The following is a 25,493-nucleotide window of genomic DNA, read 5'->3' as shown; positions in this document are numbered from 1 at the left end:
AATGTTTATGAGTCAAAAAGTCCGTAAAACTGATATTTTATTAATGTGAAGTATAGGTGTTGATAAAACATTATTAGAGTTGTCAACAAGCTAATTAAATTCACGTTAGCGCCTTGTTCGACCGTGAAAAATTTATTGCAAGTTCGAGAGCTGCTTGTCCGAAATTGCATTGTTTCGACGCATTTTCATAAGAATCGTTCGTGCTTGACCACTTATGTGAAGTAATTAGTTAATTATGGAGATACAAGTATAAGGACTTTGGTGACAACATTTTAACACGAGAAGGAAATATTTAGGTCAAAACATGTATACAGGATGTATATTATTCTTGATCAAACGGGAGACAATCACATCGGGTTGTTGTTAGATGAACTCTATTTGGCTTTTTATTTGTTTTACACTGTCGCAATTTAATCCAAACTTTCAAACAAGGCAAATGTTCCCTCGCGTGCAGTCTTCTTGTTCGACCGGCTTTGTTTTCGAGAGCTTGATTATAAAAAAGTTTATTGTATTTACAGTTTTAAAATAACCCTTTGAATCCTTCAGTCAATAAAAGCGTAGATTTCGTGCACCCTGTTTACTCAAGTCTTATCTCGTTATTGCTTTCCACCGCAGGAATAAAATTGCATTTTAATTAGCGAAAATCCAATCTACCGACAGTAAACAAAGGTTTCTCTACATGTATGTTCTAAATGTCGGTCTCTTTCAATGCAGTTATGTACGCAAGTAATGTTGTGTCTATGTTGGTCACTTCAGTCCAGCAGTAGATGAAAGGATCATCCTGAGAATCGCAAGTCAATAGCTTTGCCCTTAAATTCCCTTTAGAACGTACTGTGTCTGCCTTGAGGTCTTCACAAACCGCAGTACAATCGCGCTGTGTCGTACCCCTGTTTGTAATTGTTTTGACTTTTCGCGAAGTCAATTCTCCAAGTTCGTCCGAAATAGACGCATATCCATGTCCTTCGCGTCCAGTTCTTTCCATCAAATTTAACAAAAATTGCTCCTCGTCTTTTCCTCGATTAAGTACAGGTGGGGTTGAGGGTGGTTTTAAACACTCGTTTGTCGCATTTTGCATAGCGGTAACGTTAATCTGGCCTTCGTTTGCCATTAAAACACCTTTGGAAGTTTCATCTTCGTTTGATTTGCGGGTAGATGTACTCACAATTGTACTCAACGTGGAGTTGCCATTGGGAATAGGCAATTTATTTTTTGAATCTTGGTCACTTTTCTCGTTCCTTTTCAGTCTTTTCTTCGTTCGTAATGACGCCAGAGAAGAAGTACTAGACTTTCGACGTTTGTCACCAAATACAACAGAACTTGTATCGTTAGCGTGCTTGTAAATCGCTGATCTAAACTTGGCGCTTCTGTTCATACCAATAGTGTCCTGTTTATTGCACTCGCAGTTAAAGAAACTCTTAAATACTTTCTTGAACTCTTTGTTGAGTGTTCCATAAGCGATGGGATTCAACGCACTGTTTGCCATCGGAAATACATTGGAAAAACGAAGGACATAGACGCGATATTTGGAGCTGACTAAATCGCCGTAAGTCAACCACAGAAAGACTACATGCTGCGGGAGCATACAGATAGCGTAGAGAATCACAAGAGCTATGAGCATGTTTGTTATCTTCGAAGTCTGCTTCATTCTTTGCCTCACAGCAGCCGCGATGACTTGCGAGCTTTTAGGAAGCAAATGTATCGCGTTGTTCTGGCGGATCTTAACAGCGATTAAAACCGCCAAGACAGCGATCATCGTCAAAGGAAGAAAGTACTGAATGACGAAGATAAAATTCCAATAAATCTCGAAGTAAATTTTGGCAGGCCAAGTCTCGTCGCAGTATACTTGCCCAGGTGCGGGTCTGATCTCTCCAGCGACTAAAATCAATGGAAAACAGATCACGAGGGAACTGATCCAGATAACAGCTAAGATAATCTTCACTTTCTTTCCGCTTAATCGTGGTTTCATAGGGTAGGCAATGGCCCTGTACCTGTCACATGTTATAGCTAGGAGGGTCCCAATCGATGCGCACAGGCATAGCGGGACGAGAATGTACACAAGATGGCACATGAAATTTCCGACAGCCCAGTTCTGATTGTTTTCAAACGCGGCCATTTGTGTTGGTAGGTAGATCACCACGTTTAAAAGATCACAGAGGGCGAGGTTGAAGGTAAAAATGTTATTGCTTGTTCGCATCCGTTTGCGTCGAATAACAGCTACGCACACGACAGAATTGCCAATGACTCCTACAACGAAGACAACGATAAATATCAGGCGAAGCGTCCATCGCATGGGCGGAGGTTCTATAAAGTTGCCGTTTTCCTCCGTTGGAACAACAATCGTGTCATTTTTGTCGTTCATTTTGAAGTTGAAAAATCGAAGCTCACAAATGTCAAATCACTCCATTTGCCGTAGTTTATGCTGTTGTGGTTTAGAAGCCGGAGATCCAAGGCAGATGATATGACCCGTAAAATTGTGGCCGTGATCAAAATTTGCCGTCCCTGCGGAAATCGTTCAGTTTATTGAGAGCGATGTTAGGTCCTTGTAAGTTTCAGACGCGTCGCAGTCTCTATTGGTGATCGCCGTTTCATCGATGTATCTGAAATGAAAGAATTTTTTTTAAAAGCGATTCAACCGCACAATAAGTCAGTGATAGCAATGTTTGTCTTTATACCCAATTCGGAAAGCTCTGATATGTAAATGCGACAACCACTTGCGAATTTCAGAGATAACGAAAACTTGAAAACTGTAATTAGCAACTCCTGGATAACAATCACCTCGGTCATTAAACACCTGTATTGGAGATTTCAAGTTGTGCCGCGAAAAAAACCAACTATAGCTACCATGTTATGGAAGCTGATTGTCTATCGGAGATTAAACAACAAATGCACAAACAGTTGCTGTCGTTGTGACTTTCAAATTTTTTTCCTACTGTTACATCGTGGACTTATTGTACTCATCACCAAGGATTTGCCCAATTCCGAAAAGCTCTTTTCAAACTTCACAGCAGATTAAAGTAAGTTTTAATGTATGGCCTTTGTTAATTTCTCGGCTCAAGTGAAAAATCACCATGATGCTTTCTTTTTCATTGTCATGCAACGCAAGAATTTTGTATTATTTAAGGGTGATTGAATTGGAGGCGATTTTAATTAAACTATCTCATAAATAAAGATTGATTTGAAATTGCTGATAGGGCCCCCAATCTTTAAAACACAACACGGATCATTGATTCTAAATAACTTGGAAACAAATTTTCTTGCTAAATTTTCAAGTTCCTTCTTAAAAATGAAGGTTTTTGTTACAGTGAAGTCGGCACCAAGGTTCCTTTTAAACTGAAGGTTTATCGGAAATTTAGAATTGTCTTGTCGAAACCTTTAGGTCAGAGCTTTGTGCCTGCAGATAATGAGTTTCAAAAACGTTTCAAGGTGACGGCATGACTGTGGTTTTCTGCGAAGTTTTTCACAAGTATTACATCGCTGTTAAGTGGAACTGAAGGCAAAGTATATGCGGTTACCTGTGTTCGGTCAGACTTCAAGTCAATGTGGTTCAAAGAGATATTTTACAAGTATCGGACTGTCTAAGGTACATCCATGCACTCCCGCTGTTTTTTACTCTATTTATTTGTCTTCTCTGTAGCAATCTGGCTTAAAACTCAACAAAAGCGAGGCTATCTTTTTGCCATCTCCGTCGATTGCTCCACTTAAGAGCTTATCTCTGGGTGTCTATCAAAACTTATCGGGTCTTAAACATAATTAAACAATTGATTAAATTTTAATTGAATTCGACAGACGGAAATAGATCAGTATTCGCTAGAAAACGCACCTCGTCCCTCCGTTAATGAAAATCTACAACAAATGAAATTCGTCGCGTGTTCCTGATTTCCGTAGCTTATTTTGAGGTTTCCTTAAAACATGCTATGTACGTTAATGATCTAAAAGTAACAAAAATCGCGCCTCTTTTTTCAGCGCTGATTCCGCTTAAGATAAACTTGTGTCAAAGGTGGGCGCCAGACATTTTCCTCTTCCAAGAGAATAATAAAACTGTAAAATGGGCCATAATTTGAATTCATAGCCTTCTGAAAAAAAACAAACGAGAGATAAAGGAATGAATGCTGAATGCTGAATGCAAGCTTTCATGCCTCGTGGTCACTTTGAAGCCACTTATAAGCTACAAAAGTCAAAGGCGGCAACCTAACTGTCTAAGAACTGCATCAGCTATACTTCCTCAAATTGGCTAACACACATTACGGAATTCATCGATATATTGTCCTTGCATTCCTTAATCTTAAAAGAATAATCGCTATGGATTTAAGCAACATTGAAGCGTGCCAAAGTGTTTACAAATGTGACAAGATTTTATCTCTCAAGATTGATTTGCACCGCAGGGAAGTCAGGCTTCGTTTCAACATTCAAATATTGGTCAAACTTTAGGACTTATTCACAGATTTGAAAGCTCAGATCTGCAAAACATGGCTCAGTCTTTTGGTGACTCATTCCTAAAGGATTTAATCAGACGTATATAATATTTCAAGAAGGTTCACTAGAGGTTTGCCAACATCACCTGACGGTAGCTTAGATACCGACTTTAAAAACAATATTTCAGTTGTGAAAGTTTCTAACATAGCCTCGCTACATGACCTTGAAAACAGACAAATCATGGATGCTCGACTTTCTGATGTTGCAACATTTTTTCACGTAGGAAGAAATTGGAGCTCAGCTTGTGCTTTGGTGCCTTAATGGCTTTGAATTCTTTCCAAGGCGGCGATGCATACTTTAAAGTTTAAAAATTCACTGAAAAGTTACAACAGAACTGGTGAACAATAGTGAATATAATAAGCTACACCACAGCAAAATACTGCTCAGTAACTTTCATTTGAATGTTCACACACTGGATTTTTTTTAGTTTTACCTTGTGCAACATAATGAACAGAACTACAGAAAAGAACTTTTCAATTGCTTTACTTTGAATGACCATCTGCACATTCAGAAGATGGGGTACTAACCTTGTACACTTGTGATAAACAACACCACAGGAAATTATTGCCTATAATTATGCTGTCGATGTTTTAGACATTTTAAATGGTAACTGTTTTTAAGATCGCACAAAAGATTTTAAAATTTAGACCCGCAAGGCTTCGGACCCCAAAAGAATAAAGGTCAATAGGAAAATGGCCGAAAATTTTGGGGTAAAATGCTTCAAAATTGAGAGGTCAAATTGTGTAATTTAATTAAGTTAAGTTGTCATAATAAATTATGCTCCCTGAGGATAATGAAATGAATACTTTGAAGGCGCATGTCAGCGATACACAAAATATTATTGCTTTAGACACATTAATTTAAATTTCTTTCTTTCACTGCAGCTGGTGATTGAACTAAAAGAAGGTCAAGAGAGTTAAATGAATTTTCCTCTCAGTAAAATCGGCTTTATGCACGACTCTGAGAACACTGATTCTACTACAATTTCTGCCGTAATTTTTGAGTCAGTGTGATTGAGATCCATTCAAAGAAAAACACAGCTATGCCGAGCAGTTCTTTCCATTATGCCGTGTTTATTAAACTGTACAAGAGTGCCTTTAACAAAGTCTTAATAAAAGGAAACTTTTGAAATGTGTGGAGCAGTACTTTCATTTAGCACTGCATGTTGCGCTGCACAACGTGTTGCTAACTTTGGACCGAAGGATCACTGAAATATATGGAACAATAAGAAACAACGTACTTAACAGTACTTTAGTGCAGTACTGTTTTTATGCTGCGGAAAGGGCTTCTGACTTGTAAGTCTGTGGATAAAATCCTAAAGTGTGATCATTCAAATGAAAGCCACTAAGCAGTACTTTCCTGTGGTACTGTTTAGTATATTGAACAGGGTGGTTTAAACTTATAAGTCTATGGATGAAATCCTAAAGTATGACCATTCAAATGAAAGCTACTGGGCAGTACTTTGCTGTGGTACTGTGTATTATGCTGTACAAGGTGGCTCTAACGTTTGAGCCTGTGCGTAATTTCTTCAAATGTAACCATTGAAATGAATTCAAAGCTATTCAGGAACAGTACATTGCTGTGGAGCTGTTTATTATACTGCATAAAGTGTTTCTAATTTGTAAGTCAGATGAAATTCTGTCCTCTAAGTGTGCTACATAGAAGTTCTTTAATGTTGATACTGTTTGTTGAACTCCACAAGGTGCTTCTAATTAGTAATTTTGCCTCTATGTATGCATGAGTGCACGAAATCTTTCTAAAGCATGGCGACGGTCAATTTACTGCGTTTGAGTTGGATATGTATATTGAAAGCTTGACCAACTTCTTTTTTCTTTTGAAAGGGTGAAAAAACTCGAGCATCCATGAAGTTCCTAAAACGTGCCACAAAAGTTATTTCCTCTAGCTCGTTTAAATTACTCAAAGTCGCAGCAGGGTGTTGGAATGGAAGCCCCCCAGAAAGAAAATAGCCCGGTTTATAACAAACATTCAAACATTGTATAACCACAAAATTATAGGTCAAACTTCAGAAGACCTCCACGTTCTTCAAGTGCATTCAACTAGAAAATCTTTGCAAATGTTTAGAATAACATTTCCTGTGCTCCAAATCGGATCGGTTCAGGTCCCTTTGAAGGGGTACGTTGTGTTAGCTAACACGGTTTGTTCTATTCGATTCATTACCTAAACATTTTAAAAGAAAATCTTAGAAAATCTTAAAAGAAAATCTTAGAATTTCATCCCTCGAGTTTCCAAGGTGCTTTTGTTTTTCCAAAACTCCTTGCTGACCTTATTTCGTACTTTATCTGCAAGCGACATTTCTATCCCTCGAAAACAAAAGAATTTAATTTTTCCGTGTTACAAAAGCTCCAGTTAACATTTTGTGAAAGAAAACTTTAGTTGGTCTTCACAATAAATCCGAGCAGTTGAGGCGTATAATATCTTCCGTACAAATATTCACTGAACTGACTCAGGGTGTTCCGACTTGGTTCTTGTAGCGGAAAATGCTGTTCAATTTAGCAGCAATTCGCCTGCGACAAGGTGTTGTATCGAGATCAATTGAATTGAAAAGAACACAAATACAGGCTCCAAGAAAAATATTATTGTTAGGCGTTCGGTTGCCATACAGATGCATAAAACGTACTTGCTTGCTTTTCGCAGACAAGTCTTTTGTTTCTCGCTGTTGGAGTCAACCGAGTTGGGCGTATACATTTATTTTCTGGCATACAAGTCATGGTGTGTTAAACTTTCTAACCAAAAAAATTAAATATGAATTCTCATTTAAACTTACACGCAGTTTCTTTTGACCCAATTTAGAGAGTTTGGCCTTTCATCAACGCAGTATCTCTTTGAACAAACTGACCCCCTTGGATTTAGTTGATCAATTTCTATTTTCCCACTACCTTCTGTATGACAATGTTTTCTTTTCGCAAGGAGAAAATAGAAAATTATACCAGAAATAAAGCGTAGCTTTCTATAGCGAGTACAAACTCAAATAGCTCCAAGCCTTTTTTACTTTTTGAACTAACAAGGATGACTTTCTAATTCAACATTATGCTTCGCATCTCCTGCTGTTTTTAATAAAATTTCGAGATATGACCACTAGCAAAAATGCAGAATATTAAGTGCTTTTTGGGAATCTCGTCTTGTTTAATAATTCGGTTTTGCACCTAACTTTTGTCTTTCACCTTAAATCCTACGAGTTTCGCGTCATCCTTTTAAAATGATAGAGTGCTGTGGGAAGTATGTAATGTTCTTTAATGTTTCTTTCCGAATTCGTAAAAAGAAGTAGTATAAAATAATGAAATATCAACTCACCTACCGTGCAATAAGCGCTGAAGGTTTCTCACTGAGAGTGTAGGCAGTAACAATGACGAAAGCTATGGTCATCAATTAATATTTTGAAGCTTAGAAACAATCCTTGTTGTTGTATATAAATACACGTAATCACAGGCTTTAGTCCACGAGCAAAGCTTTTGTTAAAGATGATCGCAGTAACTGTTCCAAAGATTTGTAAACGCCTACCATGGGAAATCGAAGCACTGAATAAAAACGCTCGTTCATCATTTCTATTGCAGCAGTCATATGAACCAAGAAAACATCTGCTTCAGGTTTCGTTTAGCTTTGTATTGTCTTTGTATTGTCAATTAGATCAAGTTAATGGAAGAGGATGTTTTTGAATGAATTTCTCTTTTCCGTAATCAATGCTTCTATTGACTCCGCAATACTTTCTAATGTAATCGGTGCTTTCGATTCAATTAAGTGCACTGAATTGCGAACACACCATGTTGGCTCAGACGATATTTAACGTTTAATGAAAAAAGGGAATTTTCCTCTCAAGTTCTCAGCTATGAATAAAATATACTTTATTCACCAGGCAAGACGGCGCTGTTCTGTCTCAATAATTAATGAATTTTTTTCGCTTGCTATCAGTCGATTGAAAAAAGGTTTTACTTCATCACAAACTTTACAATTTGCCGACATGTAAACAATAAGATATAATACCTCAAAAATATTGGTTTGTATATTCGCGTCGGGGCTTAGTGGGTATCACCTTTCCGCGGAATTAACTCAAATACTGATGTAAATGTTGCATTGTTATCTTTACTGAAAAACCGGCGGAAAATCAAAGATGATGTTTATTTTAAGCTGTTTATCTTCCCAAGTGAATGTCATTCAGTTGTTTACTGTAATAACATTTTAAATAATAACTTAAAAATACCATTAAAGTTGGAATGACTAGATGGCATTGCTTGCATTGTTAGCCGACGTTACATAGCAACGACAGTCTCCCGTTTGAAACGTCCCAGTTTGGCAGCGCAAGAGAATTGAAGAGCCGAGCAAATTATTGTAACCACAGCAACAATCTGTGTACGCTGCCTTTACGTTTCGTTTAGTACGCTGCATTCCTTTTGTGTTGAAACTCTGTAAATACAATACAATTATATGTTTTTAACTTAACCGTATAAAATTATTCCTTTCTCTAAACGGCAAACTAGCCAACAAAACGAAAAAACCTGCACTAGCTATAGCCAATGTTCAATGCTAATGATTGTTCGATGAACGCTACATGTAGTACATATGTACAATATCCAGCACAAAAGAAATGAACTAAACCACAATAGTACCACAGTATCATGATAAATCTTTCTTTTATATTGATACCCAAATACATTCTAAAAGGAAATTGTCGTAAGCTATAATTTAAGAATAATACAAGAAAATTTTCAGCCTAAAGCCGGCAGAAAAATAAGAATATTCAGCCTGGGCCGAAAAAACAATATTCTTATATAAAAAAAAAAGAGTGTATTGCGAAATAAACCTTTCAGGTTAAAATCCACCATTTTGACTTAAGACAGCGTACGAGCTAACTTGTTGGAAATACGGGGAGCTCTGTTGGGATATTCAACCCCTTCCCTTTCGATTTCGCAAACAAACTTTGAGCGTTGGTACTCTTCTCGACACACATAAAACAAAAGAATCAGAATGTACCTCTTTCTACCTACAAGGAAAGCTAAAGACAGCATTACCGGTACAGAAGAACGTTCTCCATATTTTTCGGCTGCCCTTTCCGAATACTTAATAGTTACTTTTCGGGTTTTGCGACCCTTTTAAAATACTAAAATGTTAAACTTCGTTATTCTTTCGAAAACTGAGAGGGTGCAAAAGGCGCCCCTTTGGACGGAACGTCCAAAGAACAAATTTTTCCATCGTCAGTATCTCAATACCATACAAGTACTGCTGAGGCGAAGTTGGTAATTCACCTTGGTGATTATACCCTTAATTCTCATGACCTCAGGGGCTGAATAAGCATTGATATTACAAGGAGACATTTAATGCTGATCACTGTTTGGGCTTAAAGGTGACCCACTTTATGGAGCCCTTTCTCCCCTAACATTGGCAACTGAAAGTATCATAAACTTTCATCTCAAGATCGCAACTGAGTAAAACGTTTTTCTGGGAAAAATTAAGAGTATATTAATAATATAGTAGTGCCAAAAACTGAATTACAATGTTTTCAATTTTTCCCAGCTGCCGATTTGTTATGCAAATTTTTCTCGCGGGCCTAAACAGATCTTGACAGGGTTACAGCCAAAAATATGAACGATAATACATGTTTTCTAGTTCACCCCCATCCATCAGATTTTATGAGAATTAACTTCTTCCTAGTATCTTAAGTTTCTAATTCATAATTTGCCAGGATTTCAAATTTTTATGCAAACTATTTGATAATGGGGTCAGGTTTTCTCGATGCAAACAGTGTATTTTACGCTATTTTCTTTAATTTCCAAAGGAAAAGGTCTCTTAGGTCAGATTGCAGCTTATACCACAGGAATTCTAACCATGTGTTAGTAAACAAATTGTGCGAAGTAAATTTTTCGCTTCTACTTGTGTTTGAAAGTGTTTTCATGATTCACGAACAGTGCTAAAGTCACGTGATACGAAAGGTTTTGATTTCTACCGAAGCATTCAATTTTCTTGAGAAAATTGTGGAAAAAGTTGAAGATAAGGACAAACTTAATACAATTTGTGGGCAATTCACGAGTTCGTAAAACACCCTTACTGTCATGCACTGATTATCTGCCGCCAATCTATTGAAGCCGATCCAAATGTGATCAGTTGTTTTAAGCAAAACCGAGCGGCTTGGTCAGTTATATGGTCTTATCAGAAAAGGCTTCTTGCCATCTGGAAGCATATCTAGATCACTTTTCGACGTTCCACTAAAAGTTGATGAAATAAACATCTTGACAAATCAGTTTGGTTCCGTGAGGTTGCGTGAAGAAAAAGCACTCAGGTGAAAAAACATTGACAACGTAAACTCCTTATAAAGGCTGAACTAACAGAAACAAGTGCAAGGCAAACAAATCAACTTCACTTAATATATATCGTATAGGTGGTTAATAGAACCAGAATAAGCGTCTATATAAATTAAAACGACTGATAACCTTAGACATTTAACTCATTTTAGTCCTGACGTCAAAAAAATTTTACATGTTTACGTCGTTTTCGCTCGCTAAAAGAGTTAATCATTGGATCGTAGCCAGATAAAACATCGCTTTGAGTTCGTATTCCTGCACATTTCAAAACAAAAAAGAACACAACAAAGCAAACAAACAATCAAAAACAAGCAAAACAAAACCAAAAGTAACAATAACAAAAATTTGCTAATTATTTTTCAATTGTCGTATTTTTAAAAGCATTCAATTTTTCTAATGCTGCCCATTTTTGGTAGTATTGTGATGTTTCGCAAACCAATTACTGAAGAGTAAATAATTTTCCTACTCATACAATGTTCAAAGATGAAAAAGCTTTGATATGGGTATTAAAAACTGCAGGAACAAAACCAGTGCAACTGCTGTTGGTAAAATTGTGCTTGTTTCTAGAAGCGCCGCCGATAGGTCTGCGCATTTTCTAAAACAAATTGATTCGCTTCTGATATCTCCCCCGGGCTTTCATTTCTAAGAGCATGATTTCGTGCAAAGAGGTTGTGAATACCTTGGGAATCTGTGGAAACATTTAGTATTGCTTATGGTCAGTGAATGCTGTTTGCTTTCTTGCCAAAGTTCCACCTCATTACAGAAGGTGGTACTTTTGAGTCTGTGGATGAAACCCTAGAGATTAATTTATTAAAATATATAGCGTGAAAAGATAGAAAGTCGTACAAGAAGCCCACAGAGATGTTTTCGTTTCCTAACAACAGCATTCAGAAATTCAGTGAAGTTACTTACCGTAACTATAAGCCTTCGAATCACCGTTGTTTGAACGTGAAGGTGGCCTACCTGCCTTAATTATAATTTTAAGTATTTCATCCACAAGGTTGCATGAAAATTTCATAAACGTGGCTAAATAACGTTCCCTGTTTAATTAAATTCCTTGTCGTTGCTTGTTTATTGCCAGATGTTTTTGGATAATTTAGATATTTTTCCCCTCGTTTTATGAACATGAGATAAGAACCGTATTTTGATGATGGACCGTTTTTGTCTTCGCGCGCTCGTTAACCACGCAGCGGTCAGCGTCAACCCGCATTCCACCTGATATGGCTTATGTTTTTGCTAAGCTTACTTGATATTTTGTCTACCTTTTGACCCAAAAGCCATGTCTTTTTTTCATTACTTTCCGATTGAAAGCGTTAAACGGAAACCCATTATCATTGCCAAAGATCCTAGGTATATTGAATACTAAAACATATGTCGAGGGTAAGTTGGTAAGCATATGTCGTATTCACAAACAATGCTTAGATCGCAAAATAAACAGGTATTAATTGTTCTGTTAATCGGTTTATCCACAAACGAGGTGTGAAGCAAAACTGCTGAACACTTGTCGAACACAACTTTAACACTTTAGGCCGTTTTGCTAGCTTTGCCTTAAACCGGCGACATGTTTCAAAACAACGGAGGTTAAATGCATATCTTCAAAGGTTAGCCAGCATACGGTCCACATTTCCAAGATCAGACTGATAGACCGATATCACTGGTTTATGAATTGTTCATAACTGTCGCAGAATATTTCTTTTAGGTCTGCTATCCACGCTTCCCTTATCTCGCGGCAAAAATCTTTCGGTCAAGTTCTAAATTACTGGTTGTTGTAAAAATACTTGGTTACAAGTCCCCCTTTGTCTGTTAAAGGGAGAACATTCGATAGGAAATTCGTTTCACATGGATAATGCATTAGTAGTGAATATTTGCTAAATTACGCAGCTTGAATGGCAAGATAAGTGTTTGTGTACCCTATAAAAAGCGACTTAATGGTGTTAATCTGGATAACGACCTCAATTTAACAATTTCCTGTGAGAGCAAAATTTAATCACGTCGATGAAAACGGAATAACAATGGATGACCGCACATAAGAACCTCGAAACACTGGCTCCAGATTCTCTTCCTTATCATTGGTGAAACACATACCTTTTTCGACAGCTTGGCTGTTTTATGCGTGTACTTGAATCTCTGTAAATGGCCAAAAGATTGTCTGTCGGAGATTTTGGGGCCGGGAATTTAAGAGGTGTGGCTAAGTAAAATTAGCCCCCCTATTACCAATCAATGTCTTTCTACATGAACTACTAGTGGAACGCATTTTTCATCAGTAATACTTGTATTCGGCGTTTATTGGTGACACCTCATTTTAGAATGGTGATAATTTCAGACACGGTAACTGACTGTAAATCCAAAGGTATTGATTCTCTTGCGTAACAATTTAGTCGACAGTGGATGAAATTCTATCATTACCTTTCGTACCTTTACAATCTAAACCATTTTTTTGTTTTTCATCTTGGCACCACATAGTTGCTCTAACAGCAAGTGTTATATAGCTATGCCGGCAAAAGACGCGAAATCGACCGAATCCACGACTGCCTGATCATCTCTTAGTGGAACGCTGTGGTTATGGAATTCTCTTACAAGCTACTAGGTCGTCCAAATGAAGACTTCCATGAATTCCATTTTAGTATTAATTATTTTTGAATCAAACAAATCATCGTATTTGAATCGGTTTCACATTCAAACATTGTTTGAGTTTGGTCAGTTTGAAATCCGTCCTAAGCGACCACCTTCTTTGTGAGACCACCCGCATAATTAACGGAGCTTCCATTAAAATCAAACACTGCATTTAAGTCCCTCCTCAGCCTACCATCTTTACTTAGGAAATCTCCACGAAATTTTTTTCACATCGGATTCCTTTCAGTCATCGATCCTTCAAGAGCTCAAGCATCGTCATTCTTAATCTCGAGGGCAACCGAGGGCAAAGGCACAAAAAGGATCGCACGTGCAGAAGGGACAAAATCAGTTAATGTCTTTGACATTCAACATACAAAATCAATTTGTTCAAGTAATTGGCTTAATTAGTTACTCTATAGCTGTGTCTTGTTTGAAATCGAGGCGTGGTTAAAGAACGAAGTTCTTTGTCGGAGGACAAATTAACCAAGGCCATTGGCGATCAGGCCTTTGAGTTGCTAGTGTTTGTGGTATTCTCGGGTTATGATGGCGTACGAGATGGCTAATGGCTATAAGAATGAGTTTGTGTACGATCATGAAACTCCAGTGAAAGACGCTGTAAAAGTGTGACCTTATTCAAATGAAAGCTACGTCTACTTAAGCCGGCGACACACCAGGCGATTTTATATCGCGGCGAATTTGATCGCCAGCGAAAATCGCTGGCGATTTTCGCCCCCGATTATTGCGGACACATTAGCGACGATGTGGTACTTTCAAAAAGTCATTGTGATAAAATTGCCCAACCTGATGGGTTGGCTTTACTGGCGATTCGCAGTGATGAACGTAGAAAATCGCGGCGGGAACGGGCGCACTTAGCACAGTTCTTTCAAGTGGCGCTGTTTGTTAAAATAAACTTCAGGTTCTGAGCAAAAGAAAAAAGATTAGAAAGAAAGCTTGGTCTCTCTTGGTTGAGCGAGACCAGCTGTAAGATCTGGCTTCTTTCATCTTGAACTGCACGATTTTGCTATCAGCGACATCCAGTTCAATTGGGAGTCAAAAGTTACCCTTGATCGTTCTACTCAATGGGCGTTTCAAACTTGTAAACTCCCCTCTCAGAGCTCTTACACACTCTTCAAGCGCTTCCCCATACCAAGCATTTGTTGGTGTACACTGTAGAATTTCGTACATAGATTGACCCGAGTAAATCGGTTCAGGCATAGGTGTGTACATAGATCAGCACCATACTGAAACAGAACTACTCAGCGGCGTTTTTCTACCTGACAATCGCACATGAAGAATCACACAAAAATAAAAAAAAAAAGGTTCACTTGGTTGCAAATTAGACGCATGTCTTGTTGGGATGTCAACAAGAACAAAGAAAGATTTAATCTGTGGCATAGTTCTTGTGTGCGGCAAAAACGCGTATATTTAATCTATTAATTGATTTTTGGTTATCTTTCCGAGATCTTTGTTATTGCTTCCACTTTCATTTTAACTTCGTAGCTTGCCGTCCGAAGCAAACAGATTGAGGATGGAATGTGCATGGATGTATGTTTTGGATCTGACTTTGCGTTTGACTGTTCACTCTGGTTTAAAACTGGAGCCATAGCGAACTTATGACGTCTGGCAATTCACAAGGCTCTTGTTTTTCGTGTGAAAATGCAATGCTATTCCCCCCCCCCCCCCTGGGGTAGGGAGGGGGTGATGATATGTACTCCCCCATATAAGCCATATAGGTATGTGCGGTACCAAATATGTAAAGGATATCGTGTCTGAGCATTTTTGGTTTGTAATAGACTATCGATTTTAACCATTTTGATATGAAAGTCTGAAAAACGGGTAGGGATTTTACAGAAGCGGGTCTATGGATTCTAAAAACTAGGTCTGAAATGGGTACCAGAAAATTATATATGTTGGTCTGAAATAGGATCAGGGTTTGGAGAACCGAGCTGCACACCCTCACCAAAAATGCTGAGGAGCATATATCCACACTGGAGCTATTTCTACTTCTAGTGAAAAGTTGAACTCCTTCCTTCCCTCCACAACAAATCAAATCATGATTCAGTCGATTCACGTGCATGCAATATGGCTCCAACAAGCATATCATCTCAACGTGTGATCGTTCGTAGGTTTTCAAATTGAGCTCTAGAGCATTTTTTCTTGTTTGGTTCAGTTTATAATGCTGACCAAGTGTCTGCGCTCAAGATTCCTGACATGAAAGCTTTTTAAGCTGCTTATGCTTGCCGAAAGACCTAGGAGATTGTTCTCACCTCGAGCAGTCTAAACAGAAACCATTCTTTAAAATGAATGATGGGACATATTTATTGCAATTATCCTAGTTTTCACTTCCAACTGGAACTAAACTGCAGTGCAAAAATTGTAACATCGTATGATTGCTTTCGTGCTAATAAAGTAGTGATAAAGCGGAGATTTTGCCGAAAATAAGTCAGATTACAACACACCCGACCACTCAACCAAATGATGGCCAATGAGGCTGCTAAACTTCGATAAACGAATCATTCACTTACCAAAATGAATTATTCCTTGCAACTGTGCGTCATGTTGTGGACACAAGCTGCATGCAATATCGAGAACAACTCTATTTCAGTTACAGGTCGTTGAATGCGCACACATCAGGTCCATTAAGCTGCTCTTTTCCGTGAAATCGGTACACACCCAAAAAATTCAGACTTTTCTACTCAAAACAATGACTTATTTATCAGTCAAAATTATTTCTAAGAACTGATAAGCTTAACTTCTGAACTTACAAACAATTTCTTCATGGGGAAAGATTGGATTCTGTCATCCGACTTGGCAAATTCACGCCCCAGTATTTAACCGCACCAATTAACAGTTAACACACGAATGTTTAAAAAATAAATAACAGTAGCAGACACAATCAACGCTTCAACTAGTTTACTTTGTCTCTCGTCGGCGTCTTCCATGTAAAATAAAGTATCCTAGAAACTTGCTTTTGTTATGTCTTAAGATATAGCATAGCTAAAAGTTTCAGTATAGCGCTGTCACTGGCGAAATGACAAGGTACATCTGCGCGCTCTGCATGCATGGTAAAGTAAAATGTTCGTGTTACCTTCCCACGTGCAATGGGAGACATTGAGAAAAATCTTCAGTTTTGAATTTCCTTTATACTCCTTCCAGAACTTTGCTTCATGCGAAGTGGTCCTGGCTTTTTTGTCTGTGAATAATATGCTTAACGATGTGACGGTTATAATGAAAGGAACTGCATGGGCGGTAGGTTGATTGGTGGTGTCTTTTTATTGACCTTTAGTAGCCAATTTAAAAGTTTGTCCTTATGTTCCAACCCTGGTAATCAAGGGATCGTATTAGAGTTTGGATTTATTCTGACATCCTAATTTTTCTATTCTAGTCTATACTGAAATACCCTGCTCGCACATGAATAGCTTGAACGAGATTATCCTGATGGGATAAAGCCAAGTACACTTCACTTCACTTCTGAGAACTTGAAAACGTCGACCTGGCTTTTCAAGTTAACATCCATTACCGTCTTGGGCTTCCATATAGTCGAAAACATCTATCAAGAGTTTCCGTCCATTACGACAGCCGTTTTAACGAAGATTTGGCCCTTACTTTTCGGCTTCCATTGCTGAAAAATCTTCAGTGCTACTAAAAATAGACGACCTGGCAAAGGCCATTTACACGTAAGATATGCGCTGACAATTGTCAGTTTTTTATCGCTGACTACCTTGATTCCGTCCTTACATACTCTGTCAGAGTGCCTCTGCTTTCGAGATTACTTATGCCTTGCTCATTCAATCTTCTCATGCCAGCTATTTTCAGTTTAGTACACAAGACCTACTTGAAGTAGCTATTTAGGATCTTCATCGCCGAAGAATTCTTCCTCTGCTTTCCACGGCTGCTTTTGTGATTTTTTTTCTGTCAGCCGTAGCAGCATGAGCTCTAGGAGTTAAAGCTTTGGTCGGACTTTTCAGTTAGAGTCGATGTTTATCAAAACACAACCAAACAAAACATAGTTCCCCATTGCAGAACGCATAGAATTTATGTTAAACAATTCTCCCAGTAAAACGTAACCAGAAAAACATGTACATTTGAGCGAACGCTTTCTGACGTGGGTTATAATTAATTAGCATCGTGCAGCGCAGTATGCTTGCAAACACAATATGCAACTTGTATGATGCTGTTGTTTTCCACTTACCAGGGCCTCTTATAACAAGAGGATTTACCGTGAAAGACCAATATAGGCTTCTGATTGCTCCACGAACAGATAAGCTGTGGAAGGTGAAAGTGTCGTGTGTGGCTGGCCGTCAACGTGGCAATTAGTTTGAGATTCATTAGTTCAAGGTATTTTTTAGAACCAACGAAAGATGAAACTTTTAGATAGCGTGCGGAGACAAATGCCTTGGGCAGCACACGTGAGTGGGATAACTACAGAGGATCGCTTGCTGAGATGAATGAAATTTAAGTGACCTGACCTGTTCGCGTCCCTGTATGAAATAACATTTGATTTGTTTTCATAAATGCATGTGACATCAATCGTATGTATTGTCAGAATAACAGGAGAAACTTTTGGCACTGAAACATTACGTTATCAACTTCGAATACATCATTCAGTCACATGCAGTGTACACTCGTCGTTGAATAAACACGCACGTAGCTTATTTTGCAGCTCCTAGAGTATAGATTTATGTGGAAATGTCAAGGGCCGGTATATGTAATGATAAAATGAATGAAAGAAAAAAAAGCACTTTGAAAAGTTGCAGGAGTTGATAACTGGGCAACGGGGTCACGATCTCTAGAATTTACTAGACAATTTTGGTAATACTTCTTCGTGAAACGTTTATAACTAAATCTTAAAGAAATTATGGGACAATAGGTGGCGGTGTCATCGGCGGAAAGATCCACAACTTAGGAAAACTGCAATAGACGCTCTGAATTTCGTTTTAAATACTACCGGTATAAGTAGCTGACTGGAGATACAGTGGTATATGAGAACCAGGCTTTAGTTCCATAGTGCAATCAAAGCTGAAAAGAGTGTGTCGGATTAGATCAATCGTACATTGCCGGTGAAAAATGAACCAACGTCTTTAACACCGTTTAACACCGATCCTGTGAATAAAATTTAACCAAGAAAGGTACAAGTTTAAAAACAAAAAAAACAAAACAAAACAAAATCTTCACATGTACTCTGAATTTGACGAACGACGTGATTACTCAAAAAGCACTGCTCCAAGCTAAAGTTTCACTGACTGCTGATTTGAAAGATCCATTATTATAATTTAATTACTTAATCCTATTTTCGCTGTAATTTGCCTGTGCAATCAGTCACTTTCAGCTGTCAGAACTAAGCTTGTATTTGTAATAGTGGCTGCTTTAGATCCTGACCATTAAAAAGGCGAAGGACTTCTTGGGCTTCCATTGATTTGACTATGTCTTCCTCGTTTTTCGACGTGATACTTAAACTGGGTCCTAAAAGTTTTCAAGTTAAGTTAACGTGACTTCACAAACCAGCATACTGTATGTGAGTGATTATCAGTATTTTATCTCAAAAGATTGAATAACAGGAAAAACGTTTAATCTAAACCTCAATAAGTCCAAATGCAAACGTTAAACCCTCGTTTGGAAATCAGGTAATTACTGCCATTATAATGACGTTATCATCTCATTGACTGGGTGGCCTAATGCAGCGGAACTGTGAACTTGAAGGAAAAATGATGTTGGAGTTGACTGGTACCATCCTTGGGTAGTGTGGGGGCTAATAAGGAAAGGTCGGGGGTGGAGGGGGACGTGAAGGAGGCTCGTGAGGGTGGCGCTTATGAGTAAAAAAGCATGCGCAACATTGAGACAATCCAGGGAAGTAAGTAATTTCTCATTTCTCTCAGGAATAGTACAGCGCGGAAAGCTCCCAAGTACACGTGAATATCGCCTGCGCGGGGGAACATGGAACGCGACACCGGGGCAGGAGATTTTTGAGCGCAGAAGTGACAATTAAACGTATGGTCTTGATACAGGTGCTTCGAGATCTAAAGTAGGTTTTTAAATATGTGACTCTTCAACAAGGAGTACGTGGTAACAGGCAGAGCTCATCGCCCTACCCCCTACTCCTCAGTCACCATTTGGCCACTTTAGTGACCTCAAGAAACTGTAGTATTATGTCTCAAGCCTAATTAATCCGATATGCACACGGTTTTTAAAGACAACATTGATAGATTTATCCACCCGGTTTTACACTGTGTCAATGTTTATTAAAATAAAGCAAATTGGGCTTTTTGCCAGTTTACTCTCTGTCTTTTTTGCGCACATGATTTTCATTACAGAGACTTTGCAAAGTTTCAGTACAGTCATGGTTCGTATATTTAAAGACGCACAAAATTCGAACACCTTTATGTGAGATTATGATCAATCGAAACGTCAAATAAGGGTGCGTTCAATTGATACTATTCCGGAATAGAAATACATACAATGAAGACAAGAAACCCCTCATAGGAGGTTTCTGGAGTTACTGGCGTTAAAAATGGCTCTTAAATTATCGTGTATCAGCGAAAGTTTGCAGAAATGTAGTCCCAAATTTACTTAAAAAGAGAACTCTAACATCTATTCAGCTTATTCTTATTTCGGAATACCGTCAATCGAGCCCAACCTAAAATAGGTGTACGTGAGCTTTGTTAGGAGAGAGAATACACTCATACTTATAAAAAGCACATGTTTTGCCTTACTTTATCGGATCAATTTCCTTTCCGTTCTCAGGGTTCAAGTTGAACTCACAGTTATTCCACGAACAAACTGACAAACCCTTACTCCACATTGTCTCACTCTCTCACCAGGTAGAAAAATTAATGGATACCGGGCTGAACGTCAGGAAATACTTCTCTGACAATGCGTCTGGAAATTCTAACAAACTACTGGGGAGTCGGTAACCTTAAAATGTACTCTAATACTATACAGGAGGAATGGTGATGCTTCCTCGCGGGAATTTCCCGCTTTATATATAGCGCACGCAAGACCATAAATCACGACTAGGGTGTGGTTTTCGACCACAGATCACTGCAATTTTGAAATACTAGAAAGAAAACGGCAGTGTTCCTTTGTAACAAGAAACAGACAGCAAGGGATATTCATACTAAGTGAGTCAGCCATATTTTCACATAGGATCACCGTAATGTTATTGAGTCTTCGCCGGTGAACGATATTTTCACATGCTACCGTTATATCTTGCTTTTACACGTTACATACAGTGTTCCTTTGTGTCAACTCATAAACGGGACAGGGGTCAGTGGGGACATGCGAAATTTCATTCATAAACAGGGGTGGGGACCGGCGAAATTTCAGTCATAAACAGGTTGAGGTACATTGCCTTGGACAGTATGGAGGCACATCCGTATCGAAAATTTGAATAATCACCTCCACCATGTCCAGCGCCTCTCCGTGAGGCAGCGGTATTATGCTCCAATTCTAGTCGCTTCATTGTACTACAGATAACCAACCTCAGTAGTGCCGGCCCTGTTGATCTTCCTGTCTCGTTTATACAGGGATACCCAAGGTTGCTATAGGGCTACACCTATACCGACCCGTTGGAATGCTTTATGGTGTCAATTGAACTAGGAAAATTTCATTACGGGAACTCTGAAATCTCGCTGGCGATGTTCAAAACTGACTTTCAAATTTCAAAACTCCGTTCAAATTTCAAAAATACTGTGATGTAGGTTGACTGTAATAGAAAAGATCAAGTGATTGCTTAAGTGAAAACTGTGTACGTAGGAAATGTGCACATGCAGTGTGATGGTTGGCGGAGAACGAAACGGCGGTCATTTAATACTGATTAGAGAATTGCCGCCGATCGTTAATTAGTGTAATGCACATTCTTGTCGTTCGTCTTTCTCCGATTTCATCAGTGAAAGCCAGGACGGATACTGCCAAGCACGAAATTAGTTTTTATGGTAATTTTCTATCCGTTAGGCATCCATTCAGAGATATGAGAGACATTTCAGTGTATCTTAAAATACTCTTCAAATATTTAACAGCACTGCTCAAAGAAGATGAGAATTTAATCGTGATAGTTTCAATGCGCTCCGTTGTTTCAGTTGTTTTAGGTCAAATAGCAAGAGTTATTTGGCTGCGGTGAAGCTGAGTATTTTCTTGGATTCTGTTATCACTTACAACTTTGGGGATATTAATTACTTTAATCTGCCAATTTCTCTCTGCATGTTCTAGCACTGACTTGTAGGCTGAACAGAAATGCATTACGATATGGTAAAAAAATCCATGAATTCGACGATGATGATGATTAAATACTGTGATATTAATCACCATGTATTATAATACTTTGATATTAATTTTGTAAATTTGTATAGCGCATTAAATTCCATGACGAGATGATCAAATGCGCTTTCAGTATGGGGACACTCCCCAGATCGAATTTGAATTTCGAAATGTTGTTTTTTAAGGAGAGGGGAAAACCGGAATACCCGGAGAAAAACCTCTCGGGGCAAGGACGAGAACCAACAACAAACTGAGCCCACATATGACGTCGATCCCGGGAATCGAACCCGGTCCACATTGGTGGGAGGCGAGTGCTCTCACCACTGTGCCATGATCGTACTCCCTAATACTAATCGCCATGTATATGTTACAATTATAAGAGCATATTATTATCATTATAAGAGCATACTTCAGTAAGTTATAATTATATATACAGTGTTCATGAATTAATCGTGAAATCATTCAATATAATACTACTTACAGTTGAAATGCAATGTTGAAGAGACCTGACTCTCTTTGGCTTACTAGTTTTTTTCCTGTCGACAATGTATATCACATGAAAGAGAAACATATTAGTGGGTAGTTTTATATATAGATTCTGTTTTCAATATTGTCTTGTTAGATATTACTCATTTTTTTAATGTCTGACGATTTTTTTATCACCATTGCACTGCCGAAAACACCCCGTTGGTAAAGGCACGAACCTTAAGTTTCCGTTTTTGGGGGCAACTTTTGACCTAGTTGAACTGAGTTGTTTGTATAATCCTCTTCACCTTAATTAAATTCGGTGATTTCGAGAAATTAAACGAAGATACCGAATACCTTTTTAGTCCTGTATGATTAGACACTTCCGTCTTCATTTCGAAACTGACGACAGCTCCGCCATCATAATTCAATTTGCGGAAAATTATACCACTTCTAAAACAATTTTCACAAAAGCTCTCTTGCCTGTCATATTCAAATTAATGTTTATAGTTGGTTTTATACTTATATAAAAACGGTGATTCGGATATTTTGAAGGGGGCGTGACTTGAGTTTTGTCAGTTTTTGCCCCTTATAAGCCTTCCCCACTACAAATTTCACCGTCTGGAATTATTCGGCAAAATAAAGCTGTATAGCTTATATAGCCCCAGGGATCAGGTGGGAATTTATCTGCCTTGAGGGAGTTCAAGGCCTCGTGATCTTGGGCGCGGTTGTTGAAATCAATAAAAATTAGTAAAATTGTGCAAATAGTTTTTTGGGAAATTTCAAGAAACGGACCCCAAGCAAGCTACAAATTGATTTTAAAATCTAATTAGCGCTTCGTTGGTTAGTCTGAATAAATGATATCTGATGTCGTTGCCTGTCTTACAAAAAATTTAATTATTATGGATATTTAACAATTAGATTTTGAGTTCGAAATTTCTATTGCGTGATAGTTTTTACTATCACTCATAGAAATGGAGACGGCGAATAATCTAGTTGTTTTAGTATAAATCTACTAGTCGTTCAAGACTTGACCCAACAAGAAAGGTTCACGTTTCTATTGAATACTGATATAAAAAGGTCACGCCACGCGCTACTCACTCTAGTCACTAGAACAACAGAATAGATAGTGGGTAGCGTAGCCAATGAGAGAACAGCATTCGTGATAGAACGCTAGCAGATTTATACTTGAACTGGATTTTGCGGTAAACAACAACTGAAACATTAAAAATATTGGGGTAACGCAGTGATGTACTCAGGGTCGGGTCAGATCCTGTTTTTTTTCTTTTTAAGACAGGGTATCATCTGTTGGGTTAGCTTTTATGGGAGTAAAAGGGCGTGCTACGTCAGACATTTCTGAAAAAGTTGTTTTCAAATAAGGCAAATCGAGTAATTTTAACTCCCTATAGTACGAGTTGCATTACACTTAGTTTTTTTAGAACGTCTAATTTTGGAGCTGAGGCTAAACGTTCTTATATTTTTTTGCGACTTAAGGCTGAAAACGTTCTTAAGATGTTCGTAAATTAATGGAATACACTACATGTATTTCAGTAAATCAATGCGGACCTGACAAGGAAACCTAGCAAAGTGCATTGCCTACTGAGATAGGGTATCAAGAACTTATGATTATGAGAAACCGAGATGTGTGTCACCATTGTTAGTGTTGTATAAAACATACCCTTAGATATTTTGGTTTATTTACATTTGTTATCTTGATTTTATATACAGATTATCCAAATAAAAACGTTCTTAATCGACTCTCAACCTGAGGAATGTTCTTAATACGTTCTTAAAATTTTGGTTAATCTCAGCCTTGACGTTCTTATAAGAAAAGAGAGTATAATCTACCTGTGGCTCGCTAGTTAAAAGTGTCGTAGGAGAGTAGTATTACCATCCGTGAAGCCTCATGAAATGCTTTATCAGCTTCAAATCACGCTGAAATATCGCCTTTAGTTTATCAGAACAGGCAATTTAAAACTACAACTGTACCGTTGAGACCGACCAAAGTTGCATAAAAAATCGCACGTGTAAACGTGTATCTTGGAGTCTCTTAAGTTTACTGGTCGCGGACAGTTTAAAAAAGGTAAGCCAATCACGCGGGTCATTATCTTACATATATTATTAGTACTTCTTCTTCTTCGTGTTTGTATGTCTAGGTGGGGCAAGTGTAAATAAATAAATAGATTTATCTTCAGAGGCTCTTTAACTCTTCGACCGAGGTATCGGGAATGCGGGGGTTTAAGCAAAGGCTGTGCTACCCGTGTTTGATGTGTCTTCTATTAGAAGAATTATAGAGTAAGAGATAGGCGTCTGTACCAAATGAATTCTGAGGAAAAAGAGAGATAGATTGTTTTATTGTTTTAAAACTAATAACATAACTTCATCAGCCCCCGGTCGTCATATTACTATACTCATCTCGACAGAGAAGCAAAGCTAAAAAACCTGCAATAGTCTGATCCATCTGCTAAAATACTTAAGGTAAAGCAACCGCTTATTCGCTCTAGTTAAAATACCTATATATAGAAGTGATATAAAATTAAACTTTCTTGAGTCTGTTCTTTGTAGCTGTATTTTGGCACCAATGGAACTTTCGCCTATTTCGTGCTACCATTCAAGGGTGGCAGTAGTGTATGTTGTTCTTCACACAAATTGGCTGCTCCGGTTATAGACCATTATCAAAGACATTTGTCTGGATACGGGCGAACAGTTAGCTCAATGCAAACGTCTGTGAAATTCTCAGACTTAACACAGAAGTATATCTTTCCTGTTTTATAAGATAAGACTCTCAAACGTGCCCATTTTACTATTTTTTTTTTGTTGTGCTTTAAAGCAGTGTCAAGGTTGTTTCGTTAGCTGATTCACAACAAAATTTCAAACTAGCTGAGGCACCGTGATGAAGGCCGGCGAATGTTAACCCATGAACAATATAGTACAGGTGGTCCTCAGCGAGTTAAACGGTAAATATTTCTTTGATTAGCAAGTAAATATTTTACAGACATCGCACAGGCCAGTAAAATCTTTTCTTTTTACGTCTTAGCAAACATGCACCACTATCTATTTAACCTTCAAAAACTCGTTAGTAATTCATAAGCCCATTGACCTATCAAATGGTTGATAAAACATCACGTGCAGTGGTTTTAAAACCCGATAAAACCTCCTCCTTATTAGTATGCTTATTTCCAACGTTCACAAAAGCACCATTGTTATGAACTCTCTTGACACACGCTTTTCCAGGAATGTTTTTGAAGCCGTTCAAAAAACTCGCAACACGTGTTTTATCGGGTCTAAAACAACTCGGCTGCGCCTCGTGGTTTTAAATACCGATAAAACATTGCTGCTCGTGTTTTCAACATTACATACATTTATTTAGTATTTCAA

The 25,493-nt window shown here is 38.1% G+C and overlaps 1 protein-coding gene across 2 annotated transcripts; it reads right to left on the bottom strand.

Annotated features, from left to right (window-relative positions):
• Positions 1–291: 291 nt before the first annotated feature.
• On the bottom strand, positions 292–22,173 carry LOC146465078 (QRFP-like peptide receptor). Of its 2 annotated transcripts, XM_085128924.1 has the most exons (3): positions 22,132–22,173; positions 18,976–19,090; positions 292–2,597 (listed from the first exon to the last, which is right to left on the bottom strand). In XM_085128924.1, exon 3 carries the CDS (start codon positions 2,357–2,359, stop codon positions 689–691), a length of 1,671 nt encoding a protein of 556 aa, XP_084985050.1. In that variant the 5' UTR covers positions 2,360–2,597; positions 18,976–19,090; positions 22,132–22,173; the 3' UTR covers positions 292–688. The 2 variants fall into 2 exon arrangements, with proteins under 2 accessions (XP_084985050.1, XP_084985051.1); XM_085128925.1 differs by lacking the exons at positions 18,976–19,090; positions 22,132–22,173 and adding an exon at positions 17,590–17,854.
• Between the last annotated feature and the right edge of the window lie 3,320 nt (positions 22,174–25,493).

Source organism: Pavona decussata, unplaced genomic scaffold, assembly GCF_977016875.1.
Source record: "Pavona decussata unplaced genomic scaffold, jaPavDecu1.1 SCAFFOLD_157, whole genome shotgun sequence".
NCBI classification, from domain to species: Eukaryota; Metazoa; Cnidaria; class Anthozoa; order Scleractinia; family Agariciidae; genus Pavona; species Pavona decussata.
This window is presented reverse-complemented; position numbering and strand designations above follow the sequence as displayed.

Bases quoted from the DNA above. Each gene is read 5' to 3' on its own strand.
- LOC146465078 (XM_085128924.1), bottom strand. From the start codon at position 2,359: ATGAACGACAAAAATGACACGATTGTTGTTCCAACGGAGGAAAACGGC.